At 35.0% G+C, this 26,358-nt stretch overlaps 1 protein-coding gene and 1 pseudogene across 1 annotated transcript; both read left to right on the top strand.

The window, feature by feature from the left end:
• The first annotated feature begins 1,702 nt into the window (after positions 1-1,702).
• On the top strand, positions 1,703-19,048 carry LOC149419488 (hexosaminidase D-like). Its single transcript, XM_089638335.1, has 11 exons — positions 1,703-1,815; positions 1,906-1,960; positions 3,473-3,661; positions 4,919-5,122; positions 5,203-5,386; positions 5,525-5,679; positions 7,964-8,079; positions 8,171-8,386; positions 13,805-13,891; positions 15,557-17,856; positions 18,440-19,048. The coding sequence occupies exons 1-10, from the start codon at positions 1,787-1,789 to the stop codon at positions 15,750-15,752; spliced, it is 1,431 nt and encodes a 476-aa protein (XP_089494461.1). The 5' UTR covers positions 1,703-1,786; the 3' UTR covers positions 15,753-17,856; positions 18,440-19,048.
• A 5,618-nt stretch (positions 19,049-24,666) lies between these two features.
• Positions 24,667-24,794, top strand: LOC149419487 (U4 spliceosomal RNA; annotated as a pseudogene).
• The last annotated feature ends 1,564 nt before the right edge of the window (positions 24,795-26,358 follow it).

Below are 26,358 nucleotides of genomic sequence, written 5' to 3'. Positions count from 1 at the left end.
AGTCACCAAGTGAAGAAAAAGCAACGAAAGTACGCTAAAATCTTTCATATAATTATATTGAATTATATTAAATATTATCTCATCCAGGCGATTGTCAAGCTGCACATCATCTGCAAATAATTCGAGAAATGCTCAAGTTGGTCATTCTTGTTTGTGTATAATTCAATGATATATAACACCCATAGTGGACTAGATCGCCAACCTGGCGGCCATTGCCGTAGGAATTTGAAGCCATCTTGAAAGAGTCAGATTACGGCGGGAATTCAAAATACATGCATTCTATCGTACATTAAGAACATATTTTTATGTAGTATATTATCAGTTATAATATACTACATTATATTATTATTACTATATTATTATATTCATGTAGTATATTATCAGTTATAATATACTACATGAATATACATTAAATTAATACCAGTATCACATATTCGTGACTTGGGTGTAATATTCGATGAAAACTTGTCATTCATTGAACACATCAACCATATATCTAATAAGGCTTTAAAGATGCTTGGCTTCCTTTGCAGAACTTTAACTAATATTAACTTAATTTTAAGTCCATAGATTGTATGAGAACCCTCTATATTTCATTAGTCAGAAGTCAATTGGAGTATAATTCACCTATTTGGTCCCCTTTATATAAAGTTCACTCCAATAATATAGAAAGAGTTCAGCACAAATTTCTTAAGTACGTAAATTTTAAGCTCGGAATTCCTATTGATTACATTAATTATGTCAGTTTGATAAATCAATTGCATCTAATAACACTGTCTGACAGGAGAATTATTTCAGACCTGGTTGTGTTACACAGAGTCATTAACAACTTAATTGATAGTCCTGCCATCCTTGCCACTATTAAACTACATGTGCCGACTAGGAATACAAGACAAAATATAACATTTTTCTGTAATACATACTCGACCAACTATCAGACACACTCACTGACCAATAGGATGCATGATCTGGGCAACAAGTTTGGGGGCGCTATTGATTTATTTATTGACTCCATATATAGAATTAAGCATAATCTACACCAACACTTTGTTGAACCCTACAAATTAGATTAGCGTTGGTAAATTAGTTTAAATGTTTTGTCATATATGTAGTGTTGTTGTAATTTATTTTTTACTTTATGTTACTCTTACGTTTTACTAATATTGATCATATTTTTTAATATTTTCTTATTATACTTGTTTTCACAATTTTACAAGTGTGTATTTTGTACCTTCTTTAAAATGGATTATATCTATTTACTGTCAATATCTCCTGTATAATACATATTCTCCTATGTACACTGCATCATGTATCACTTCTACGTAAAAGCCTTTTTAGGCGTATATATATATATAAATAAATAAATAAATATTTGTGTAAACATCTTTTTATGAAATGTATACTATATTTCAAATTAAATTCAAATTTTTTCTTCTTGTCGCGTCTGTTGGTGCATCCCCATGCTGCACACGCCACAACCATGGTTAAAACAATCCAAAATATTTAATTATACTTGATAAACTTGCAATCAATTCTCCACTGTACACAAGCAGGCAAATCACGGCTGACCTTTACAAGATGGCGGATTGGCTCTTCAAATCACTACGGGCGCTGCTATACGGGAGGTAGGGTGATTGGCGATCTAGTCTACTATGGGTGTTATATATCTATGGTATAATTATTTTGACGTTTCGTGAAAATATTTTTCTATGCATAATAATAATAATATTATACTTTCCTTTGATCAGGTGGTTTTTGTTATTGTTATTATTGAAGAAGATTCCTAATGGAATCCCTAACATTTGGTACCCAAAGGTATGATTGTTGTACAAACCTAATGTATATAATATTTTTTGTACCTACTACTTGTGTCGATGCTATAATGTTTGTTTCGTTTTGACTCAGATTGGTCCATTTGGATCTGAAGGGTGCTCCTCCCAAAATATCGTACTTCGAAAAGGTAAAATTAACATAACTATTTATTTTTTTTATGTGAAATAATACGAAAGGGTTTGGGTGTTTGAAATGTTTTTGTATCTTAATAAAGTTTTACTAGTTGGATTAATAAAATGCTGTCAACTTTTTACTACTTTGACTAATAATATAATGCTGGCAAATTTCCTTATATATGAAAAGGTTATTTTTTTCGTACATTGAAGCCTCATAGTCATTTGAAAACCTTATTTTCTGACGCAGTCCATTGTTCATAATTCAATTTAAAAAACAATCGTTTGCAATATTGCGTAAATTTGGATCTTTTTTAGTCTCTGATTATAATTTTGGCAAATATTTCACTACCGCTGCACTTTTAATAGGCAAATAGTATGGAAATTACACTTCGTTTCAACTTAATTAATATAAGAAACCACGATTTACGTCGGGATAGATGGTAAAAGATGCATTATAATTCCATTTTTTTAATAAAGTCAAAATGTACCTTTTCAAACGATCCCTTTGCCGCCATTTTTGTATAGATTGACCCTTGCGTAAGTTTCGTTTTAATCTAAATATGCATAAATGAATTAATTAACCCAACATAATAACCTACTTTGTGCATGTACATATTTGTTTCTTGTAGTAATTGTTAAAACTAAGTGTAATTTCCATCATATGTGCCTAAAATTGCGGCGGTTAGGGAATAATTACCATATATTTTTTTATGTGTATGTGTTATCTTGCTATCTATAATTGACTTATGGTTAGTACACACGCAAAGCTCACATCAAAAGTTAATGTACAGCGCATCATCTTTTCTACCGACACACGACGCTATCAAATATTTGTACCTATGGTAGGAGAGGGGGTCAGTTGAATTCGAGAGCGGCCGAGGAACATAATTTCATCTGTCAAAGTGACAACTTTACTAAGGGAACACGGAACTTAGTTGGTAGCTCCGTAATTAAAATGACCCCCTCTCCTTTTTGCGGCGGAGAGGGGGACGCATAACTTTTCAAATATCGCGTCGGGAGCGGTTACGTAAAATAAATTCGGTTAGCGAAGTTCAGAACCACACTTATAGCGCGTTATCTTTTTACGTGTGTCGGGTCTGTATGGGATTGTATGGCGAGCGCTATTGTGCTTTATATTATCTGTTGATGTGAGCTTTGCGTGTGTACTAACCATTACGGTAAATATTTATCTTTCCTGCTCGACTGCCGCACTTTTAATAGGCACAGATTATGGAAGTTACACTTCTTTTTAAGTTAATTACAACATAAACACCTATTTACATCGGGAGAGATGGAAAAAGATGCATTAGAGTTCGATTTTTTTTATTCAATTTCAAAAGTTCCCTTATAAAACTTAGATGAATAATTTATCTAATAATATTGCTATAAAACGATCTTGTGCTACCATTTTGAATTTTTTAGTATGCATGATTGGGTTTTATTATTATATTTTCAAGCAGGAAGAGATAATTGAAAAATTCAAAAAAACTGTTCTGAAATTATCAGTGCGCTACTGTGTTTAGTTATTTCCTTGCCTGCGTGACTGGGGCGCTACGGGGCTGTTGGTGGAATGGGAAGACACCTTTCCCTACGTGAGGGAGCTGCGCCCTGCGGGGGGGCTCTCGGAGAGCGCCGTGTCGACGGGGGCCCCCTACTCCATACAGGAGGCCACACATATCATGGACATTGCGGCCGAATGTGGTCTTACTGTGGTAAGTAACTTAACCTGTCATAGACTAAGTCAAAGATGAGATGGATAAGATAAGATGTTCCCTAATTGATTTTAACGTTCCCTTGAGATTTACACGACATACTGCGCTATTCCACACGCTTAATTACAAAACATATGCAGCATCTAATTTGCCATTTAACCGTGCTCCTCGTCCCTTCAATAATATTTGTCTAAACTCTTAACATCAACCTTTTTTCAGATTTACTGCCCATATTTGAAAGGAGCATCTGTCAATGATATAAACTGTTAAATGAGCATACATATACACAAACTCACACATACACACACACACACCAATGTACTACACACGTCACCTGGTAATTACTAAATATACATACCACACATTAATAATGATTGGATTATTTGTATAGCGCCGTTTTCGTGACAAAATCACCTCAAGGGCGCGATAAGGAAACATATCATAGACCCACCATGAAATACAGGTGCGTTTTATGTTCCAGGTGGATGTTTTTTTTTAATAACTTTTTGATGAAATCAATTTCATAATTAACATGTCGCAATAATATGTCGGTCAAGTGGCCGCCTCTGGCCTTAGCCCAAAGCGAGCTCTTTTAAGCACATTTTTCTGACTTCTGGTGTTATTTCAGCAATTTCGTTTCAGATGTTGTCCTTAAGTATCGAGGTTGTGGTTGGTTTCTTGGCATACACCTTTTCCCTTAAGTACCCCCATAGGAAGAAATCGGGAAGGGTCGAATCAGGGGATCATGGGGGCCAGTCGATATGACCACTTTTTGTAATTATTTGGGTTTTACATTTTTATTTAATAATGATAATACACGGTAGTTATTTACAGGATTTGTTTAAAAAAATAGGTAGTCCAACAAAGCTGCCACACGGCTACTTGTCTGCCGGTTCTTCCTTAAAATTTTGTCTTTTGGTTAGTCACCTAATTTTCTTCGCATTCACAAATGACCAATTATTTAAATAAAATGTTATAATAATTTCTACATGGTTTTGCGGCGTTAGATGCTCCATAATAAATTGTTATCGACCACTCTCTACGACTGTCAAATGCCAACTGACAAATGACATCCAAACTAAAATGACGGCCAAACAATCGACCTCGAACATAAAACGCACCCTGTATTTATTATCTGTAAATTGTTTCATAAAATAAATTAAGTATAAATAAATGAAATTGAGTAAAATTAAACCCAATTAACAATATTATGGAAACAAAATAAACACAAATAGAGAGTATTAACATTGTGATCAGATCCCCCTGGTGCAGACTCTGGGCCATATGGAGTTTGTCTTAAAGTATCCCGAGTGGGCCGGTCTGCGCGAGGTGGACAGCCTGCCAAGTTCCATGTGCCCCTCGCACCCGGAGGCTCTGCCCCTAGTGCAGGCCCTGCTCAAGCAGGTTTTGGCGCTCCACCGGCCCGCTCAACTCAACTACATACACATCGGGGCTGATGAGGTAACGTCACTTGCTTACTCTACTTGTCCATGTATGCAGGTTGTGAACAGATCCCTGTAGCTTCCGTTGCATTATTCCAGGTTTGGCATATGGGCCTGTGTCCCAGTTGCTCCCGTCGAGCCCAGGACAGTAAGTATGGCAAGGCGGTGCTGTTCCTGGAGCATGTGACCGCCGTGGCCAGGTTCCTGAAGGAGACGCACCCTCACCTGAAGGTCATCATGTGGGATGACATGCTGCGAAATATCGATGCCCAAGTTATGCAAGGTTAATTTATTATTTAACTTATTCATAAGGGATGACCAAATTCATTGTCATTTATCTGAATAGTAGGATAGATATAGCTGTATCTTACGGATTAAGGAATGAAATATTTTGGTTTATCATAAATAAATAATATTTCAGAATTCGAATTGGGGTCCCTGGTAGAGCCGATGGTGTGGCACTACCAGGCGCGGGAGCACTTTCAGATCGGGGCACAGCACTGGGAGAAGTACGCCAACGTGTTCCCGCGCGTCTGGGCTGCTTCTGCCTTCAAGGGCGCCACAGGCAGTTGTCAGGTACCATTCATCTGTCTTGTGCCAAGGATTTGTTTTGAGAACCCTACTACTTTGGAGGTCATTGGTCTGCCAATGGTTCTGCTAAAGAAGGCGAGAGACAGTAGCGAGCCGTCCGTATTGTCTCACAACCACTGATTCATTATTATTATTTAATGAGCAGGCAGCATTCTGCTGATGCGCTCATATTTTATTTCATAATAAGTTTAACAGCAATTGAGTTGTTTTAAAGTTTAAAGTAAGTTAACCCTTTCTTCTCTCCAAATAAGAATCCAATGGAGCTTTAAATAGGTTTATATTAGTAGAATCGAAGACATGTTGTGGAAGTTTGTTCCATGCATCCACTACTCTATGTGCAACAAAGTGTCTCCTAGGATTAGATGTAAAGATGTTTTGTTAATTTTTTTGAGTGTCCACGGAGATTTATATGTTTGTTGATGGTGAAGATTTCTTGGATCTCAGGCACAGACATAGGAATTAATAGACGAGAAGATAATGGCGAGGGGTAAAATCAACTGTTGAAGAACGAAACAAGTGAAGCTGACTGTGATTCGTCAATAAATCAATCTGACAGTAAATAGGCATCTCGCATTATAATATCACCATTTAGTTCTTAAAAGTAAAATCTGCTTTTGAATGAATAGACATTTTTACATGGGAGCGCAAATTACTCGCCACGTTATGAACTAATTTGCGAAGTCCAAATTCGGCAAAGTAAATTTCTTCTGTTTGCAGAGTCGTAGTTAGTTTCAGAGTATTTAGTTAAGACACTTTTACAAATGTTTCATAATTTACTTACCCCAGTAAACAACGATGAGCACACTTGAGAATCGCTACATTGTGATGTGATAGTATATGTTTCTAAAACTGATCCATATAATACGGTGTGAATAAGCTTAAAATAAAGTAAAATAATGCTTACTTATGGAATGTAATATGACAATTGGGTTTATTCTCTTTTTCACGTCTATTTTTACAAGTTTTCATATCACAAGTCAACATTTTGCCGTGTTATTTCGTAAAATGAACCGATGATGCCTCGACCATAGTTCGCACAAGAATGATGACGTCACGTTTTCAAATTTCACTTGAGGCCATACGCGAGCCCAGCCGGCTCCAATGGAACCGGTATGGGGAGTGGGGATAATACGCTTTTAATCACTTAGGGCAGGTCTACTAATATTCATATGTCTATGATCTCAGGGTAATTATAATGTCCACATAAAATTTTTAAAGTCTCAATCAAGTCACCCCTTGCTTGCTATTGCACGAAATTAATCTACACTTTCAAAAATACACATGTGTGTATTAACTTCTTCACAGCGCCACACCGACCATTTTTCTATAAGCTATCAAAGACAGGAACTAATTATGTAAAATTACCCATACATCATATTCAATTTCTTTTTGCACGATGCTCATTAAAGGGAAGATTCGTTTGTGTTAGTGTCGAAGAAGGCCGTGAATTTCGGTACAAATCACAAACGTAGAAATAAACAATTGTTATTATAACTAAGTTTACAGTGAGTTATATTATTTAGAACTAGCTGTACCCCGCCACGCGTTTGTTGAGGCTAAGTCTGTCTGTGCAGATAGAGAAACAATGGCGCGTGTTGCTTTTACGACCAACGTGTGGCGCTGTTTTTTTAAAAAAGCATGTTACCCATCAGTTGGTGCTGTTTTTTAAAAAAAAAATATGTTTGACCAACAGATGGCGCTGTTTTTTTAAAAAAACATGCTTTTACATGTCACAGGTGACATCAATTTATTTATTTATTGCATCTCACTATACATAAATCATATTTTTTCTCATAAAAATCAACCTCACTAGGACTAAGCCTGTATCGAGGTTAACAATTTACATTTAAGTGAAGCAAACATAGAGTAATCACAAACATAAAGTAATACTACATACAAACAAAAATTATTTAAAAAAAAAATTAATGTATTAGATGTGAACCATAACTAATCATTAATCATTATTCCCAAGAAGAAACAAAGTAGATAATAAAGACAACTAGGGTGACATTCAGTTTTTAACAAATGGGAATATAATATAGGTATATAAAAACACATGCGTATTCGAATGCAACGTTCCAAAGGGGAATTACATTTACACGGGCACTAGCCTAGTATGGTAGTTAAAAATATGTCTAAAAATGTAACATATAAACATTTATTAAAAGAATTGAAAATTTCAAAGTAATCGGTGCAGAACTTTCGGAGGTTTAAGATTTTGAACAAACGAACATTAACATTTTTATTTACATAGTTATAATGAATGCAGGTGTTGCCCGTGATGAAGCATCACATCAGCAACCACGAAGCATGGATGAATGAGATAGAGCAGCACGGGAGCAAGATGCAGAAGTTTATGGGCATCGCATTCACCGGCTGGTCCAGGTATTAACCTCCACTTTCTCATCTAGTTACGTATACTACACACATTTGTAAAGGTCACTTGCGTTCTGTACATTGTTGTTTGTTGCTGTAGGTATGACCATTACGCCACCCTGTGCGAGCTGCTCCCCGTGGGACTGCCGGTGCTGGCGGCTTGCCTTCGGCTGTGGTTCAGCGGGGGCTCGAGGGGTGTGGGGGGCGGCGGGGGCCCGCTGGAGGACCAGGAATTCCCCGGCTGGCAGGTGCTGCGAGGCGTCAACGTGTTCCTTGCACTGCGGGAGAGATACCGTAACCTGGCTTATGGAGATCAGTAAGTTCAGTACCTCGGAGCAGGGGTGTATTCGTTACTTTCCAGACTGCAGGAAAATGTGTCTCTTAACCAGTTGACTGTGGTGATAGATACAATTCATTAACAGGTTCACTACCAGCCTTGGACAGCGAAGGGATAGAAAACTCCGATATGTAAACTTGGAACGCTCTATCACCCATATTCAACACGCTATAACTTTAAAACTAGAGTAGGTAGTCAAAAACCGCACACGGACAACAATTTTTAATTCTTTAAGCACAGGGCCAGCAAAAAAACAATACGTCGCGACAGTTGCCAGATTTTCACTAAGCTTTTTATGTTATAATGACGCACACGCCAATTGGCGGGTACTGAGTTTCTCGAAACATTTGAACTCTGCCAAATGACACAGTTGGTGGTGAATGTGTTAAATGATACAAGATATAAAGATATAACAATTTTTTATTTAATAATATATTGTGTTCAATGTTTTTTGAAACCAACACAATTCATTGACAAGAAGCTTATCTTTCGTGATTTAGGTTTTCAAGATCTTATTCTGTCGCCGTTTGTCTATGGATATCCAAGGCAAGGACCATTTTAGAAATATTATAAAATGTATACTGAAGTATTAAATGAAAAACAAATCTTTAATGAGCCATAATAGTATAATAATAATGTTTTTTCACACTGTAATAATGTTGTAAATACAATAAGCAATACCTAGACCTTGTTGAACCTGTTTAAATCTCTAAATTGTATAAAACAAAGTAGCTATCTGCGTATGTCTGTTTGTGCGCTTAGTTCTTCTAAACTACGCAACAGATTTTGATAGGGTTTTCACTATCATATGGAGAATTTCTTCCGGAAGGTTTATATATATAATACATGCATATTATATTTATAGAAAGTAGAGAAAAGTCAATGTATTGTAATCAAGTCATAAAAAAAATATTTTCCTTGCTGGCTAAACTTTATGAGATACAGTAAAACTCGCTTAAGAAGTTCCCACTTAAGAAGTTTTCACGCTTAAGAAGTTTTGATTTTTGGTCCCTTGAAAATTCCATACAAAAAACACGATTTTTTCCCACATAAGAAGTTTTAGAGCTAAAACTGCTTCCCGCTTAAGAGGTTTTAGAAATCCGGCGGTAAAATCAACACAAACGAAATATTGTGTCGCAAAATATCTAAAATGAACCTTTTTCCAAGTCATAAATTGAAAGACGTTGACTGAAACCCATACCTAGTACCTGACATCATAAAACCCTTTGTCGGCCGCCGGGCCGTAAGCCGTAACCTGCCGTAACCAATAAACATCCAATAAATAAACCAAATACCCCGTCTCCTAATCCCCTAACTAGGTAAAATAGCAATGGAACGAATAAACAATGCGGAATTATGTAACAAATATGCAAGCGTCTTTAAGGCCGAAATAACATGAAAGATTATATTAAACTCAACCTTAATGACAACGTGGGCTAGATCTACATTTGCATACATTTGACGCCTCCTTCAATAATCTTCTCTTTGATAATGAACATAGAGATGTTTCGTAATATTATTGTATAAAATTTTTATTCCATCGAATTTGTAAAACACGAAAAACTTTTGATAATCTATCGGATCACGGTTAATACGGAATATTTCACCTTTAAATACATAACAACATGATTATATGGCGGGGGAGATGGTAAAATATGCATTATAATTACGTTTTTTTCATTCAAACATCAAAAATTGCCGTGCATCATGTTTCATCTGACATTTGTCGTAAATTAAGTTTGAAGGTTAGGAAATACATATGTATAAATTTAAAATGTAGATTGAAACGAAACTTCGCAAATGATTTTTCTAGTTTTTGGATGCGTTCACAGATTATACATAATTCCAGCGTCAAACAGCTTGTATGATATAACTTTCTGATTCAAGCATCAAGCCATTTATTTATGTGCGAAATCGTAGCTATTCGATGTCTGCTAGTTAGGTAGGACCATAAATGAACCTACAGGTACATAATATTGAGCTGCGCATATTATTTTCATAAGGAATTTCTAGAAAAGGATTAAAATATCTTTAAAAATATACGATAGTCGACTGTGCCTGGCGAAAATACATCATAACAATAGTCTCTCAAATCTCAAATGCCATTGGAGCAAGCAGCAAGCGTGCAAAAAAGTTAAAGTCCGCCAACTAATAAGCAGTTTGCCGCGTAGACTTTGTGAGATTTTTCTGTGCAGTGCCATGGCAGGGTTGCAGTACGCAAACGGTTCTGAGACAAAGAACCCGCTATCATTAGTTTGCGGTTAGCAAAATTACTTGCGGTGTCCTTTTATCAAACCGCTTGGTAAAATTAACCACAACAAGTCTTTCTTTCTCCCTCAGTTCATATAGTAAACGAAAGCGTAAAAAAGAGACGGCGTATATCCACAGCTCTGTCTTCAACTGTCAAGTTAAGAGTGAGTAATCACTAACAAGTAAATATGTATAATTCATTGCCTTTACACCAATTTAAAATAAGATCAACAGTATGAACCTTTTGGAATGCTGCAACTTTTACTATCCGAATTCGAGTGGCTTTTTCGAGGGATGTACTTTAACAGTTTTAAAATTGTGTTTACTTTGTCCATGGGATGGTTTTGTTTTGATTTGTAATGTTTAGTCAAAATTTTACAACAAAAGAATTCAATAATAGAGTTAAGCAATCTACTATAGATAAATACTTCGAAAAAAAAATTTATTTATATGTAGGTATGTAAATAAACTTTTTATAATCAAATGTGTTCTACCATTTTTCATTTATTTTACTTTCCCACCTTTTTCTAAATACATAATACTAATTACCATGATAACTAGAAGATCAGTGGCGGCCTAAAGGGGGGGCGGGGGGGGCGGTCCGCCCCGGGTACCAAGGACCAAGGGGTGACAACGACAACACACTTGTGCAGCCAAATAAGACCTGCGTCACACACAGCTATAAAAGCGCAAGCAGATATCTTTTGAACCGCGAGCGCTTATCTTTTCTACCGTCACACGACGCTATAAAATATTTCTTCCTATGGTAGGGGAAGGAGTCAGACAAATTAGAGAGCTGCCACGAAATTCCATTTCTTTGTACTGAATCGACAGCTGTCATCCGCCCGTTTAGGCAGTTCATATTTGTCCAAAGACATTCAAAATAAGTTCATAAACCATAAACCTTTTGGGGAAGGAGGTGAAAGATAACATTGTGAACGACATAAAAAAAGCCAAATATTTTGGAATTATTTTTGACAGCACTCCAGATATATCACATGTTGATCAGATGAGTTACGTGATCAGATATGTTCATATTCAAGGCGATCAAGTTGAAGTGAAGGAATCATTTCTAGGTTTTTTCCCTATAGCTGGAAAGACTGCAGTTGATCTTGCTGAAAATATCCTTACACAGCTGGGGAGTGATAATTTAGACATACATCTATGTCGAGCCCAAGGATATAATAATGCTGCAACCATGGCAGGAATTCATGGTGGTGTACAAGCAAAAATCAAAGAACGCAATCCGAAAGCGTTGTTTTCGCCTTGTGCAAATCATTCGGTTAATCTATGTGGAGTGCACTCGTTTGGTAGCGTTTCTTCAAGTTTAACTTTTTTCGGAACTGTAGAAAGAGTTTACACGTTCTTTTCATCATCCACACATCGGTGGGAAATATTAATGAAAAATGTAGGCGTGTCCGTTAAACGGCTATCAGATACAAGATGGAGTGCTCATCACGACGCTGTTAAACCATTGAAGAATAATTTTGAGAAGCTTGTATCAACACTCGAAGATATGTGTGATCCCAACACCAGTAAAGAAAACGTTGAGACAAGGGAAGCAGCATCAACACTCATACCAGCTTTGTGTGACTTCAGTTTTCTATGCTATCTTTCCTTTTGGTGTGAAGTACTAGAAGAAGTTAATCAGACGCAAAAGTATATTCAAACATCTGGGCTATCATTAGAAAAGTGTGTAATAAAGATTAAGGCCCTTAAAATTTTTCTTCAAAGTCAACGCAATCAAATAGTGGAAAACGCTATTTGCTACGCAACAAAAATATGTGAGGACTTCCGATTGAAGGAAAAAGAGGAAGGAGGAGATTTCGTAAACGTATGCCCGGAGAAATGGCCCGAGATGCTGGTCTTACATTACCAGACGAGCTGCAGAGAGCAATGTTAGAATGTCACGATAGATTTTACAAAGAACTAGACCATCGTTACAGGGCAATGGATTTTATTCTGGTTACATTTAGTGTTGTTCAGACAAAAACGTTGGTAACATCACCAGAAGGAGATCTTCGTGGAATGGTTCCAAATTTATTAAAAATTTACGATGAATTTTCAGCAGAGGATATCGTGTTGGAGATATTACGATTGAGGCGCCATTTAGAAGCCGCCAACATTTCTGCCCACGAAGCAGTTCAATGGACTGCGTTGGAGCTCCTCAGATTCACTGTAAAATGGGGCTATTCTGAGTCAGTTCCAAGTTTAGCGCTGTGTCTAAGATTTTTTTTGACAATCTGTGTTTCGGTGGCTTCATGTGAAAGAAGCTTTTCAAAGTTAAAATTAATAAAATCTTATTTAAGATCCACAATGAGCCAAGCGCGACTAACCAATCTTTCGATTTTATCAATTGAAAGAGACAGGAAAATAAATTTTGATAATGTCATCGAATATTTCAGTAAAATAAAGTCTCGTAAGCATGTTTAGTATTCGGTGTTTTATTTTAAATAGGGGTGCTCAATACAAAACCGCCCCGGGTGCCAATCTACCCTAAGCCGCCACTGTAGAAGATGTATGTGTATATATTTTTTTTTTTGACCGCTTGGATCATATGAGCTTGTTTTCACAACAATTTAACGTAGGTAGACATAGGAATGACGTATGCCCCGGACTCGAGTTATTAAATGGCTAAAATTGAATCCCACTTAAGAAGTTTTCCCACTTAAGAAGTTTTTTTTCCCCGGTCCCTCGGAAAACTTCTTAAGAGAGTTTCACTGTACATCAAAATAATGTACTAAGGAATTGTATAATTTCTTAAAAAGGCCTACAGAAAAGCCTATGGTGGTATATGTCTATCTCCTAAGGAAAACCCCAAGCAAAGTCGGGTACACATCAGCTAGTTAATGTATTAAGATGATTTGTGTAGTGCCTTTTTTGTGAAAAATCACTTCAAGAGCGCCATTGCCATCTGCCATTTTTTACACAAAAAAATTAGGGCTCTCAGTTGAGTTTTTTGTAAATCATTTATGCCACAAGTGGAGATATCCAAGCTATCGACATGTTGAATCTCTTGAAATCCAGATTGTTTGATTTCTCGTGATATTTCTGTCCTTTTCGATATTACAGCATTTAGTTAAGTTTAGTTTTGGAATGAACTAAGAACCAAGAATCGAGTAGTAAAGTTAGGATGTTTTGTTGCAGAGTTCAGACTTGGTTAAACCAGTGGCAGGTGCAGAGCCGATACACCAACCCCATGCAGATACAGAGTCTGATACCAGCCATTAATGAGTAAGCATATTATATAATTATGTATCTTCACTACGCTTGTAATATACCATGTTACATTAGTCATTAGACGTTAGTGACCCGATTTTTAAAAGATCGAATTAAAATATGCAAATTTGATGATCCATGGACAGAAGCAGAGGCGGATAGGGTATTAATAAATTATACAAAAAATCTAATAATAATTGAATTTCTGAACTAAAAAGTGTCATAAAAGTGTTCATTTTCTTCAAATAATTAAAAAAAATTAAAATGCGTCTATTTTAATTTCATTTTCGTTTTCTTGAACGAATGAGTGAATAAATAAATGAATGAATCAAATGGAATCTTGGAAGTGGAAATTAACCAAATTCCCGACATTCAATCGAGCTGAAACTCAGCAGATATACTCGTTGTCAATGACAATGCATTTTATCAAGTTTTGGTGGCACTCACGCATTTCTCTGAAATTGGATGACATTATAAAAATTTACAGTAGTTAATATTCAAAATAAATCTCAGTACCACCCAATTAGGATTTGGCTTGAGTGATAGCAGCAGCTGGGGAGGAACGTTCAATCCTCAGCCAAAAAAATAAATTAAATACAACTTTTAATAAAATAAAAACTTTGTTTTTATAGGTTGATTTTTTAAAGTTTTACATGTAATTATGATGTTCTTTTTTTATTTTACTTTTATTATTATTCATCAATTTGGGAGGCAGATCAGGAGAGGTTGGTTTGGGGAGACCCTTTGACCTCTCCTACTGGTTTCTCGACTCATCGCCCTGCGCCATAGTGGGAGGGATAAATTCATGTCACTCCTGGATACACTGATCCCTAGATTCCTACCCAACCCTCATACCTTTTATCTTCCCAGAACTTCCTCTCCTTCCTTTCATCAAAAAGACTCGCTTGCCCTTACACTGTAGTTGTACCTCTCTGAACCAGGTAGTTCTGATTTCTATCTATCTTTTCCGTGATTTCTTCTATTTCATTGTTTGAATGTTATTAACCTTTCAGACAAAGACTTTTATTTACTATGTGTTCCTTTGAGAACTGTCAAAACGTGATAATTTTTGTGTTATTTACGAGTTTTGCTAAAAGCTTCATAACTCACGTTTTGGGAAACGTAGCCTCATTCTAAAAAATGTTTTGGAAAGATTATGAAATCCACTATCGCATTGTGTTGTTATACGTACATATTTGCGTTTCTAAATATACATTTTATGAAAACATCAAAAATATGTAAAAACCGCCTACCATTATTTCAAAGCCGTGAAAAATGTACTTTTTTCTGAGTATCATAAAGAAATAACACTTTATATATTGAAGAAATATAATTAAAAACTATTAGTCACCTCAAAATATTAACCGTCCAAACTAAAATATTTTTAATAAATTATTTAGAAACGCAATAAATTATGAACGAACAAGATGACAGATTCAATCGGCTTAGATAATGCACCTCTACGTTCCATAGATATTCTTGAATACAGACGCGTAGCGTTATTCATTATCGATACTCTGTTTTTTAAATCATGTCAATCCGTATACTAGTGATGGAAATAAATCGATTTTTGTAAAATCTCGCGCGTTTACGTGAAAATACGTTCTAATGTCTTGACCGCTATTATCATATTTACGTCTTTTGACGTTCTAATTTTCTGAGTGGTTAATATTTTTTCAGGTTATTAAACGAAGCTTCCTCCGTGGAAGTGTACTTAAAAGGCTACATGGAGCAGATATTCTATCCCCCGACGCTGGATGAGTGGGTGGGGACCAACATCGCCCCCATGAGGTCGCACCTCCAACAGCTCAAGGCTGACACCGAGTTCCAGCTCAGCAGGGGCTGCTGCATACGAGGCTACAAGAAGATCTGCTAGGCTGTCTGTTCTAGCTATTATATTATCTATGACATGTTGGTGCTTCTCATTCCCAACAGATGCATGAGTTGCAGGACTATCTAGCACAATGCCTTCAAAATGTTAACATTGACACAATTCAAGTTTTTATCAAAAATGCCAGTACATAATTAGTCTGCACTCGCTAGCACAAAGGCTTATCGCCAGGGAGATTTGACAGTTGAGATCACCTAAAATATTGTTAGTTTATCGAGCCCGTTCGCTGTCTAGATAAAAAGTTGTCTACAAGTCGATATAAACATTGACATTTCGCGTGGAAATCAAAATTATTGCCTACTTTCTAATGAATGACGACAGATTTAAACTTGGAGAAGCGGAGTTTCGACAGTTATTCATGGTATGAATGGCTAACGCTATTGGTTAAGAAAAAGATCACATAATACTTACCCGTTGCAGGGTGTGTGAGACAGTAGGCAGTATGGTGCCGGTGTCTTATACTAGTCCTACTAGCAGCACCCTCTAGTAGTAGTGAGTTTCTATCTGTATATAGTAGTTACCAATTGCAGGGGGGTGTGTCAGGTGGTAGTGTGGTTCCAGCATCCTGTACTGGTCCTACTAGCAGCTCTCTCAATGAGTTTCTGTCTGTATAGAGTAGTCTGTTGGCTGTGGAGTACTGTTGTATAGGTGTGAGGCAGAAGGCAGTGTGGTGCCAGTATGGGCACTCGCCCCACCAGCAACACCCCTAGTGAGTTTTATTCTGTATAGAGTAGCGATGAGTCATTCATGAACGAGCCGCACAATTGAGCTAATTTTTTTTGATGAGCCGTATTCGTACAACTCCCAGTAAACCGTACCACGGCTCAATTGAACAGTAATTCTTTTTTTTTCAGGTGATATTTTAGAAAAATAGCTCTATTAAAATTATCCGACTATTAATTTATTATTGCGTACTCAGATACGTGAACGACGTCTGACATCTGAACTTGGACATGTGTACCTTCACTTACTAACTACCTAGCATTTAATTTTACTCGTGGTACGAGACGGCGTAACAGGAGTTGTACGATCATTCATGTGAGGAGCAGTATCAGGGGAGCCATATCGAGCGAGCACAGTATGCTCATTGAACTTACGGCTCCCGTTCAATTGAATCGACTCTAATAGTCGTACGAAAATATTAGCTGGTACTATGACTCGCTCTTAATAAAATGAGTCATGACCCGTGGCTATTATAGAGTAGTTACCCGTTGCAGGGTGTGTGAGGCAGTAGGCAGTGTGGTGCCAGTATCCTGTACTAGCCCTACTAGCAGTTCACTCTGAGTTTCCATCTGTATACAGTAGTTACCCATTGCCTGGCTCCTACAGACTGTATGGAGTTTAGTGTGGCACGCAGACATACATCTATAAATTCTTCTCATGTGATTAGCGTGCCAGGTCTGAAGGTGCAAATTATCTTTATTTTCCTCGGTAATGTATTCATTTAAGTTTTCTTTTTGAATGCATCCAATTGGTATTTTACAAGTTAAAAAGTTTTATGTCTACAATTTAGTTTTTGAGTCCAGGAATATTTAACCAATTTATAAATATTTTTTTAACCTTGAGAAAACAACATTTAATTATTTTTAAGGGTACATTTTTAATTACTTTAAGAAGATCTCATTTTGATTATTGATTGCTTGAATGAGCATTTCTGTAGAATTTAATAAAATGCTGCCATTTGAAATTCATCTCCAGCTTCAGCCAATTCGTTATGCTCAAATTCATGTACCTAGATAGAAGGTATAATTTAATATTATGTAATATAATTATTGACTAAATCTGAATTTCGGATATTCCCTAGTTGTCCTTTCTTACAATGAAAGTAAGAAGCTGTGGAATGGTAATAGTACCCATATTCCATGATAGAAAATTAAGTATATTTTTAATGTACCTGATACTTGGCGCCGCCCTCAACTATGTGTTGACATAGTAAAGGGCAGCATGGGGATTTATGTTAAATGAATTTTGGCTATGTTGCAATTTTTTTATTTTCAAATTATACATTTATATAATATTTAATAAATGACATACTTTTATTGGTTACATACATAATAAGGAACTCCTGTGAAAAATATTATGGCTTAAGGCTGATTTTAGTGTCACGCTCACCGTCAGCGCTCATAGATCAGCGCGTAGTTTGTCAGCGCTGAGGCTCAGCGTGGCTCGTTTCAGTATAGTACTGACCGCCTTACTGTACAGTCGAAGACCAAAATGCGGAGTGTATTAGTTATTGCTGCTTTGTACTACCTATCCCAAAAAAATCGGTGTCGTGAAAAAAAGTGTCGGCAATATCCTCCCAGGCTTTGTTTCTTGCATCTTTATTTTTGTAGAGTCGATCGGATGCATCCCACAATTTCTTCTTCAGGCGAACCTCATCGATAACTCGACCTGTATCCACTTCGCGATTCGCCATGACTGTACACGCGATGACGTCTGCTCCGCTCGACACTAGAACACTCACCGAAAGCAGAGGCGCTCGTGCGATCGTCAGCGCCGACAGCTACGCGGCGCCGACGCGCGACGCGTACGGCCGCGTAGCCATCAGCGCTGACCACTTTGCGCGCTGATAGCTACGCGTCATTCAAAAACGCTTCCTAGAAGTTCATATATCTCGACCATCAGCGCCGATGGTGCGCGTGCGGTCGGCGTGACACTAAAATCAGCCTAAGAAAAATATATGTATTCTGAATTCTGGATTCTGAATATACAAGTTTTTTTTTATATACAGGGTGTTCTGTAAGCTATGGATCGAACTAAGTGGGGTGATATGGGAGGTTATTTGCAATCAAAGTGACGCCATTTGAAGAGGCCGATTATTAAGCTTTTAATTTTTTATGAATTTTTTTAGATGGCATACTTAAAATTTAGATAGCATATTAAAAAAAAACAGTAAATATAGAATTAGAAAAAAAAACATATATTTTTTTTAAATATCTTAAATGCAAACATAAAAAAGTTTTAAAAATGGCTCACCTTACGTTTTTTCTAATGAAAAATTACTGAAAAAGAAAAAAGAAAAACACACAATGTATTATAAACTTTATCGTCACGTCACTTTTTTGTCATACCATATAAAAATAATTAATAAAAAATTCGCAAAACTTTATAAATTTTTCTCAAATTGCCGCCGGAAACTTTTGTTTCATGAGGTGCACATTTTAATTCTTCTGTGGTTATCTACTAGATTTGAACATAAAGCATGGTGTTTTCTCTGTTTAACATCGTTTAGATCTTATTTTTCGCCAGGACAACAATGGAGACCTATATGAGCTGTTCCCAAAAGCTTCCCTTTGAAGGCCAATATAACCTATACACATATCTTAAAATCTTTTGAACCAAAAATCCTAATAAATGCAGATCCCACAAATTTCACTTCCAATGTCTCATGCTACATAAAATACTGCTTCTTTTTCAGAAAATTTTGGGTCTGTGAGTCTGTATAATAAATCTTAAGAAAGGATCACTGACGTTTTTTGTGCCGATGGAAAGGATTTATTTTCTTCCCTAATAGTAAAATTTTTACAAAATCAGATGGTTTAAATATTAGTGACTATTACACGTCCACTTCGGAGCGGCGGTACTACGCACCACTCCACCGCTGCTCAGAAAAGGAAAGCCTGTAAAAGTAATGCAACGCAGTCCATTGTGAGACATTTCTGCACGGCGGCCTGGAGCGACGCATGGTCCGAAGTGTACACATAGGTGAGCCTATTGTAGTATACGAGTAAACACTTATAATGGCATCCGAAATAGATATTGAACACAGATTGCTCGTTATACTTGTATGCATATATGCTGTATGGTGGCATTTGACTTTTGGCGCCACTGATTTATTGGCTTTCAAAGGGTTAAATGTCTGTGAACAATGTTTTAAAATTAATAGTTACTAATGTTACAGTTGTTCAACTAAACTTTTCACTAATTTTATCAACTCATTGTAATATGAATTGGTTTAATTTAAAAAATTATGATGTTCTTAATATTTTTTACATTTTCTTCTTTTTATTGGAGGACTTTGACACATTTTTGTTTATTTGTCTCTGTGTATTGACCCCTTTATTGACTTTGTATATTATTGCAACGATTTTATTTGATTTGCTAGAATTTATGTAGGTTTGCAACTACAATAGAATATATCTTGTTGTTATTCAAGTCTTAGATAGATTAATTTAGAATTATAAGAATTTCGTCGCAATAAATAGCACCTGCGTAATATACCTACTTGTTTGAATAAAAGAATATAGGCAGATCCGAATTATTAGAAATATGTACGTAGGTAATTACTTTTATGATTTTTAATTATGAGGCACTCTTTTTAATCAATAATAAAGTTTTTTTGTTATTTGTTTTTGGGGTATTATGCCGTGTTGCGCTAACTCCTTCTTTAGCCAACGTTTCGGACAGCATTGCAGTGTCCATCATCAGGGCAGATGTGTTATTTGTCTATGTCTTAGATGTCTTATCTGCCCTGATGATGGACACTGCAATGCTGTCCGAAACGTTGGCTAAAGAAGGAGTTAGCGCAACACGGCATAATACCCCAAAAACAAATAACAAAAATACTTTTGGCCGTGAAAATCTTAAATCATATTTGAATAATAAAGTTAATTTTATTTTGTATTTCCCGTAAACAGTGGAACTTTGAAATGCGAGTAACTTAGTTAGTGAGCATTTCGCCAGACAAGATTTTTTTTTTATAATTTGAACTTGATAAACTAGTGATGTCTTGTTATATGAGAAGTAAAATATTTGGTAGGAAAACACCATCCTAGTGAAGGCTGTAGTAACAGTGTGACAGTGTAACGTCACATCCTTCAAATAAGAGCAAGCTTAATATGTACTCACATTTTATTTTAACTCTTTGTTACAGTTAGATAATAATGAAAAGTAAGTATTTCAGTATCCGGAAATGGAGAATAATGCATTTTTATAGCCATTTCGTTAAAAAAAACGATAATTTGACATCTGCCATGTTTTGACATAATAATATTAAAATTGTTTTTTTTTTTTAAATTTTTAATTGTACTCAAGCTAAGAACCTATTTTAGGATCAAAGGTTCACATTTTGACTTAAATAAGAGAAGAAAAAAAAAACTCAACTTAAACTTTAGTATCAATAACAATGGCCGCCAAGTAAAAAATCGATTTTAATTTTTAAGAAATATTTACTGAAATGGATTTTTTTCATTTTCCAGAAACTGAAATACTTACTTCTCATTATTATCTAACTGCTACAAAGTGTTTTTTTCCATTAAAAGTGCGTATTAACCGTGTCCCTATTTTCTTTATATTTACCAAATATTTTTAGGTTTCCGAACAAACCATTTTGGTTTTAATTATTTTTCATAAGAAATTCACTTTGATATACAAGACGTGCTTTGGAGTACAGACACGTTTCTGGAACAATTAATTTTTATTTGGTAAACAATGGTTTTATTCAATTATTAACCCACTACTAGTTACTAACTACTTGTATTCTATATTTGAATACAGCATTCGAGTTGTGGAGGTTGATTACTGATTACTGCCAACCAAGAAGAGCACGTACAGGAACTTATTAATTAACATTTTATGCCCGTTTTACATTAAAAAAATTTATGTCTATTCGCTAAATCAATACAGCTTTTTAAAAGATAATAATTAGAAAACCATTTAACTGACCGGGCCAACCAGAGAATTATCTTATATATATATGATTTTTTTTTACAAATATTGCTATTTTTAAATACACATGTTTAAATTTCCCCTTTTTTTTTCGGTAATGAATGCAAATTTTGGAAGCTGAAATTAACCCATTTCCCGACATCTAAAGATATTTTAAAATCTACATTATGTAATTATTACATAGTTATTCAAAACACTAAGGCTTCATTTGACACTTCTAGAGAAATGTAGAAAATGATGCAAAATTAGTTCCTGGTAAGTTAGTAGGAAGAAAGTAGTTGCCAGATTGACTATCTGAATAAGTTGTCATACTTACCTTTATCCAAATAAATACATTTTGATATTAACGTGAGCTTCTTTAAATGTTTTTATTAAATTACATAATTATATAAATAAATAGTTTTATTACCCAAATAGACTTGCTTTGTGATGTGATTTCTAGTTACACAAATGAATAAGTAATAATAAGGAATACAAATTATAATGTCCTTTATTAATTATAAACATTGTAGTGTATTGGTTTTGATAGATTCCATAATATTATAAAGCGTATGTGATATTGTCGAAATAAATTGTTTTAATTTATAAAGTATGAAATAACAATGTTTAAAAATTAATAAATTTCTTACTTATATGTACAATGGTATTTTTTACTTATCACATATTTATTGTATTATTATGTATTACGTATTGTAAAATATATATAGATATTATTTATGTTGTTTGTTTTTGGGGTGTTATGCCGTGTTGCGCTAACTCCTTCTTTAGCCAAAGAAGGAGTTAGCGCAACACGGCATAACACCCTAAAAACAAACAACAAAAATGCTTTTGGCCGTGAGAATCTAAAAACTTACCAGATATTATTTATATTTTAAAGTTCATTTCTGCTCTCACAATGAAGTTGCCGAAGTCGGTTGACATTTTAATATAAATAAAGTGTTTTACACAGTTTTTCAAAAATATTTGTGTCGATGGTGTTGCTACTGTCAATATTTATTTATTAATTGATTTAAATGCCCTGATGGGTTTTTACATGATACATATTTTAAATGATTTACTGCATAATACAGTGCCAGCATAAGGTTTTTATTTTTAATACAACAGCAAAATAAAAACCAAAAAATTATAAAATGAATATATAATTTTCCATTTAGATGTACATGAAAAAATAAATAAACCAGTTTTAAAAGTGCAGATGGCATAAAAATAATATAAATTAATAGAACAGGCTGATAATAAGTAATTTACAAGTGAATGCAAGCAATTTACAATATGAAGTAAATGAAAAAATATATATTGTGGTTAAAGTGCAAATATAATTTATTTGTTAGTGTTTTTACGACTTGCACAGATAAGTCAATTGGACGATGACTGAGTGGACAAGGAATTTGTGGGACATTGACCCAGGCTGTGCTTGCTAAGTCTTTAATCATTGCACAAGCAGCATCGCGTAAGTCGTAAATCTACTATACAGGGTGTATCGGCACGTACCTGACAAACTTTAACCAGCTATTCCTTAAAATGTTACCAAAATGTTACCGGACAGCAAAGCGCCCATTACATTTTTTACTCCAAATGTGCTGAGGAATAGCTGGCTAAAGTTTGTCGGGTACTTGCCGATACACCCTGTATAATGGGGTAGGCACTTGTCTAATTTATAAAGGAACTAACTGAAGTTCCCGGCATTGCCCGGATTTTACACAGAGTTTTTAGAAATGAAGACAGTAATTTTCCTCTTCCTTTGATCATCAAATGTGCAAAACTCCATCAAGAAGTATCAAAATTCTGCTTTATGGGGTGGGAAAAGAGTATGGGGGTGGTTTTTCGAAATCTCATGCAGACAGTGAGCTTCCTCTTTTGTTCAAGGTCAAGTGTGACAAATCCACGCCAAAAACTTTTTTTTAATAAATACATAGAAGATTGTATTTTCTCTATTAGTTTTACTGTTTAACAAAGAACTGTACAAATCCTATGATCAGTGTTAAAAAAAAAAAACAGAATTTCCAGACAAAAGACAATAACAAAGCTGTCAGTTTAACTTGAAGCTTGTTTGTAGGATATGTATTTTTAGAAATGTTTTCACTCTTATTTTTGTAAAATTATAAACAATTTTCCAAGAACATTTATTTTCTACATGCTATATTTTTGATGTGATAGTCCAACAACATATGATATCGACATGTGTGACAATGACGAAGAAAAATTTGAAGAAAGTTTGCGATGCGTGCAAAAAGCTATTAGTGACTTGAAATGTAAAAAGAAAATTCAGCTGTGTAACTCTTGGTTGGGGCGCCTGCAATGTGCTGACCCAGATGAATACGAGATAAGGAATCAGTATTTATATTTGTTGTGGACACAACTCGACGAAGGACATCTCGATGCTCCTTTTCTAACCTGCCCCCCTTGCTATGGCAAGTTACCTCCGTTGAAAAAACAGGTATGTCTTTTTAATTTATTTTTATGTGATTGGTAGCGCCCGAGTCCCAACAGCCCGCAGGTAGTGGAACTACGGCAAACAGTAGAAACGTGTTCGACCATCCATTACTGGAGAAAGGTATTAATGTGGGCATAAATCAGTCCTAACTAATTGCTTCTACCTTTTGATTTTTTACATTTGTGAGGGTCTTTCACAAATAATGAGACCATTACCATTGAAACTCTCAACGAGTTACCGTATTGCTTTTTAATATTATTTGTGAAATATGTATAACAAAATCTAAAAGGTTGTAAAAAAAAACAAAATTACTTTGGTGATGAAAAAGTGAGTTCAGTATTTATAGTAGTTCAGATCTATAACAGTTCAGATCTACAGCAGTTCATATCTATAGCAGTTCAGATCTCTAGCAGTTCAGATTAGATTCATTAAAGTTAGTGTTAAATAAATTGCACAGAGAATAAAAATATAACAATTTAATGAGAAAATTGTTTTATTTTTAGCGCTTTTTTGTTGTTATATAGCAGTTGTTCTTGACTAATTTTTAATTGATATTCTAATGAATTCTAATTAAATAACACATTATACTTTTTTTAATTTTAATTAACATTATTATCATTGATAAACGTGACACTTAGCATCATTTTTAGCTTCGTACGATTAGTAATTAATTTCCTAATAAGAATTAGGAATGCGGAGTTACCCAGTAATATTTATTTGGAAATCACTACAAAAATCATCCACTGACCTAAAGAAAAATGTGCAATAATAGTAATAATGATATTTGGCTAATTATTTAACTTTGCGCGGTGGCGATATCGTAACCAATGAGGTTTATCCGAGGGGCGATTATTGCTAGTTGAAAACTTTTTTTTTTTAATAATAATTATTAATTATTATTAATATTTACAGAGACGGAATTTGTTAGCGGGCTTTTTGACCGAGCGTAGACAGAGCTTCTAACTGAACTGAAATGTTCGATATTGCTACTTGCTATCCGCCAATGTCTCTGCTCGCTATTTGGCATTATTCAAATCTGTTAAGAATTTGATCAGTTGTTTTGATTTGTATAATATTTTATAAATGTAAACTATAATATTTTTGTCTTATAATTTTGGGAGTCATTGTCCATTTAACCTGAGAGGTCAGCCGACCGTGTACCCACGGTATCTGGATACTTGTAATACAAACTGGAAACTGGTAAATCAACATAACATGGAAAACCCAAATTTTTGTTGTTGTTGATATTGAATCGATGATTCAATCCAATATGGTATTTGTATGCCTTTCACGAAAGAAAGTTTTTATACGGACAAAACTATTTATTCATATTCATATGGCGAAAAAATATACTCACATTATACCATTTGCAATAAAATCAAATGACGTTCCACAAAATTTTGATATAATTATACATGACAATTTAAAAAAACATAATAAAAAAAACTGTTCCATGTTGAAATTTTTAAATAAAATTAAATACTTAGGAATAATAATAGACAAAAACCTAAACTGGAAAGATCAAATCAACCAAACTATCAACAAAATAAGAAAATTAATTTATATATTTTTGAATATTCGAAATTTTCTCTCATTGGAAATTCTAACATCAGTCTACCACACTTTAGTACAATCAAATCTCCAATATGCTGGTCAGCTCCCCAGCTGTATACAAAACAAATCTAATCCCTGTTGAAATTGTACAACGTGTAATTAAAAAAATAATATTGAAAAAACCAAGAGATTATCCAACACACCTAATTTTTGAAGAATTTAAAAAATTAAAATTTAATTGTAGTTGTCCACAACATTAAAATAAATAAAATCAGTGTTTGATTCTATTTGACAATGATTTTTTACGTTTTTTGTTTTGTTTCATTCTAAATCGATAACAACATAAATAATTATTCTAATCCTTTCCCGAACTATGCAATTGAAAAACAACCATTGTTCCACACACTACAAGCGTGTAAAATGAAAAAACGACATTTGTTTATGTCACCATCTCTGTAAAACATATAATATTCACCGTGTTGTCTCCCCCACGGTCATGACCTAAGCGTCCCTAAACTTTCTTCGGAAGCTAATTTTTACTTCGACGAAAAATATAGTGCCATCTCGTTTATTCTATGGCGCGCGTAGGGACAGAAGATGCCAAATTGGACATTCTTTAAATTGACCCAGCGAATCGTGTGGACTTGTGAATGAAAGCTTCTATTAGAGACAACAGATGTCACTGCTAGTCACTCGCCGCCGCCGCTGTTTCGCGTTACATTTTAAATGTTTTGATGCACATAATTGATTATTATATTTATTATTGTTGTCTTATAATTTTGGGGGGTCAAACACCAATTGACCTAAGGGAAGAACCGCCACTGGACATTACGTTTATTATTATAGTGTTATGCCATAGCGTAGCATGCATTGCTCCATGACTGAGGGTAGGTTGCAGGATTTTGAATTGGAATAGTGTAACATTTCATATTTTGA

This window comes from Hesperophylax consimilis, chromosome 12 (genome assembly GCF_061612785.1).
Source record: "Hesperophylax consimilis isolate HC1 chromosome 12, BYU_Hcon_1.0, whole genome shotgun sequence".
Taxonomy (NCBI): domain Eukaryota; kingdom Metazoa; phylum Arthropoda; class Insecta; order Trichoptera; family Limnephilidae; genus Hesperophylax; species Hesperophylax consimilis.
The sequence above is the reverse complement of the archived record's forward strand: the minus strand, read 5'-3'. Positions and strand labels throughout refer to the sequence as shown.

What these genes read in the sequence shown, in the direction of transcription:
- LOC149419488 (XM_089638335.1), top strand. Translation starts at nt 1,787, where the DNA reads ATGGAATCCCTAACATTTGGTACCCAAAG. An exon ending in AAATATCGTACTTCGAAAAG is followed by an intron (nt 1,961 to 3,472) that starts GTAAAATTAACA and finishes TACTGTGTTTAG; the next exon opens with TTATTTCCTTGCCTGCGTGA. An exon ending in GCATTCACCGGCTGGTCCAG is followed by an intron (nt 8,080 to 8,170) that starts GTATTAACCTCC and finishes TTGTTGCTGTAG; the next exon opens with GTATGACCATTACGCCACCC.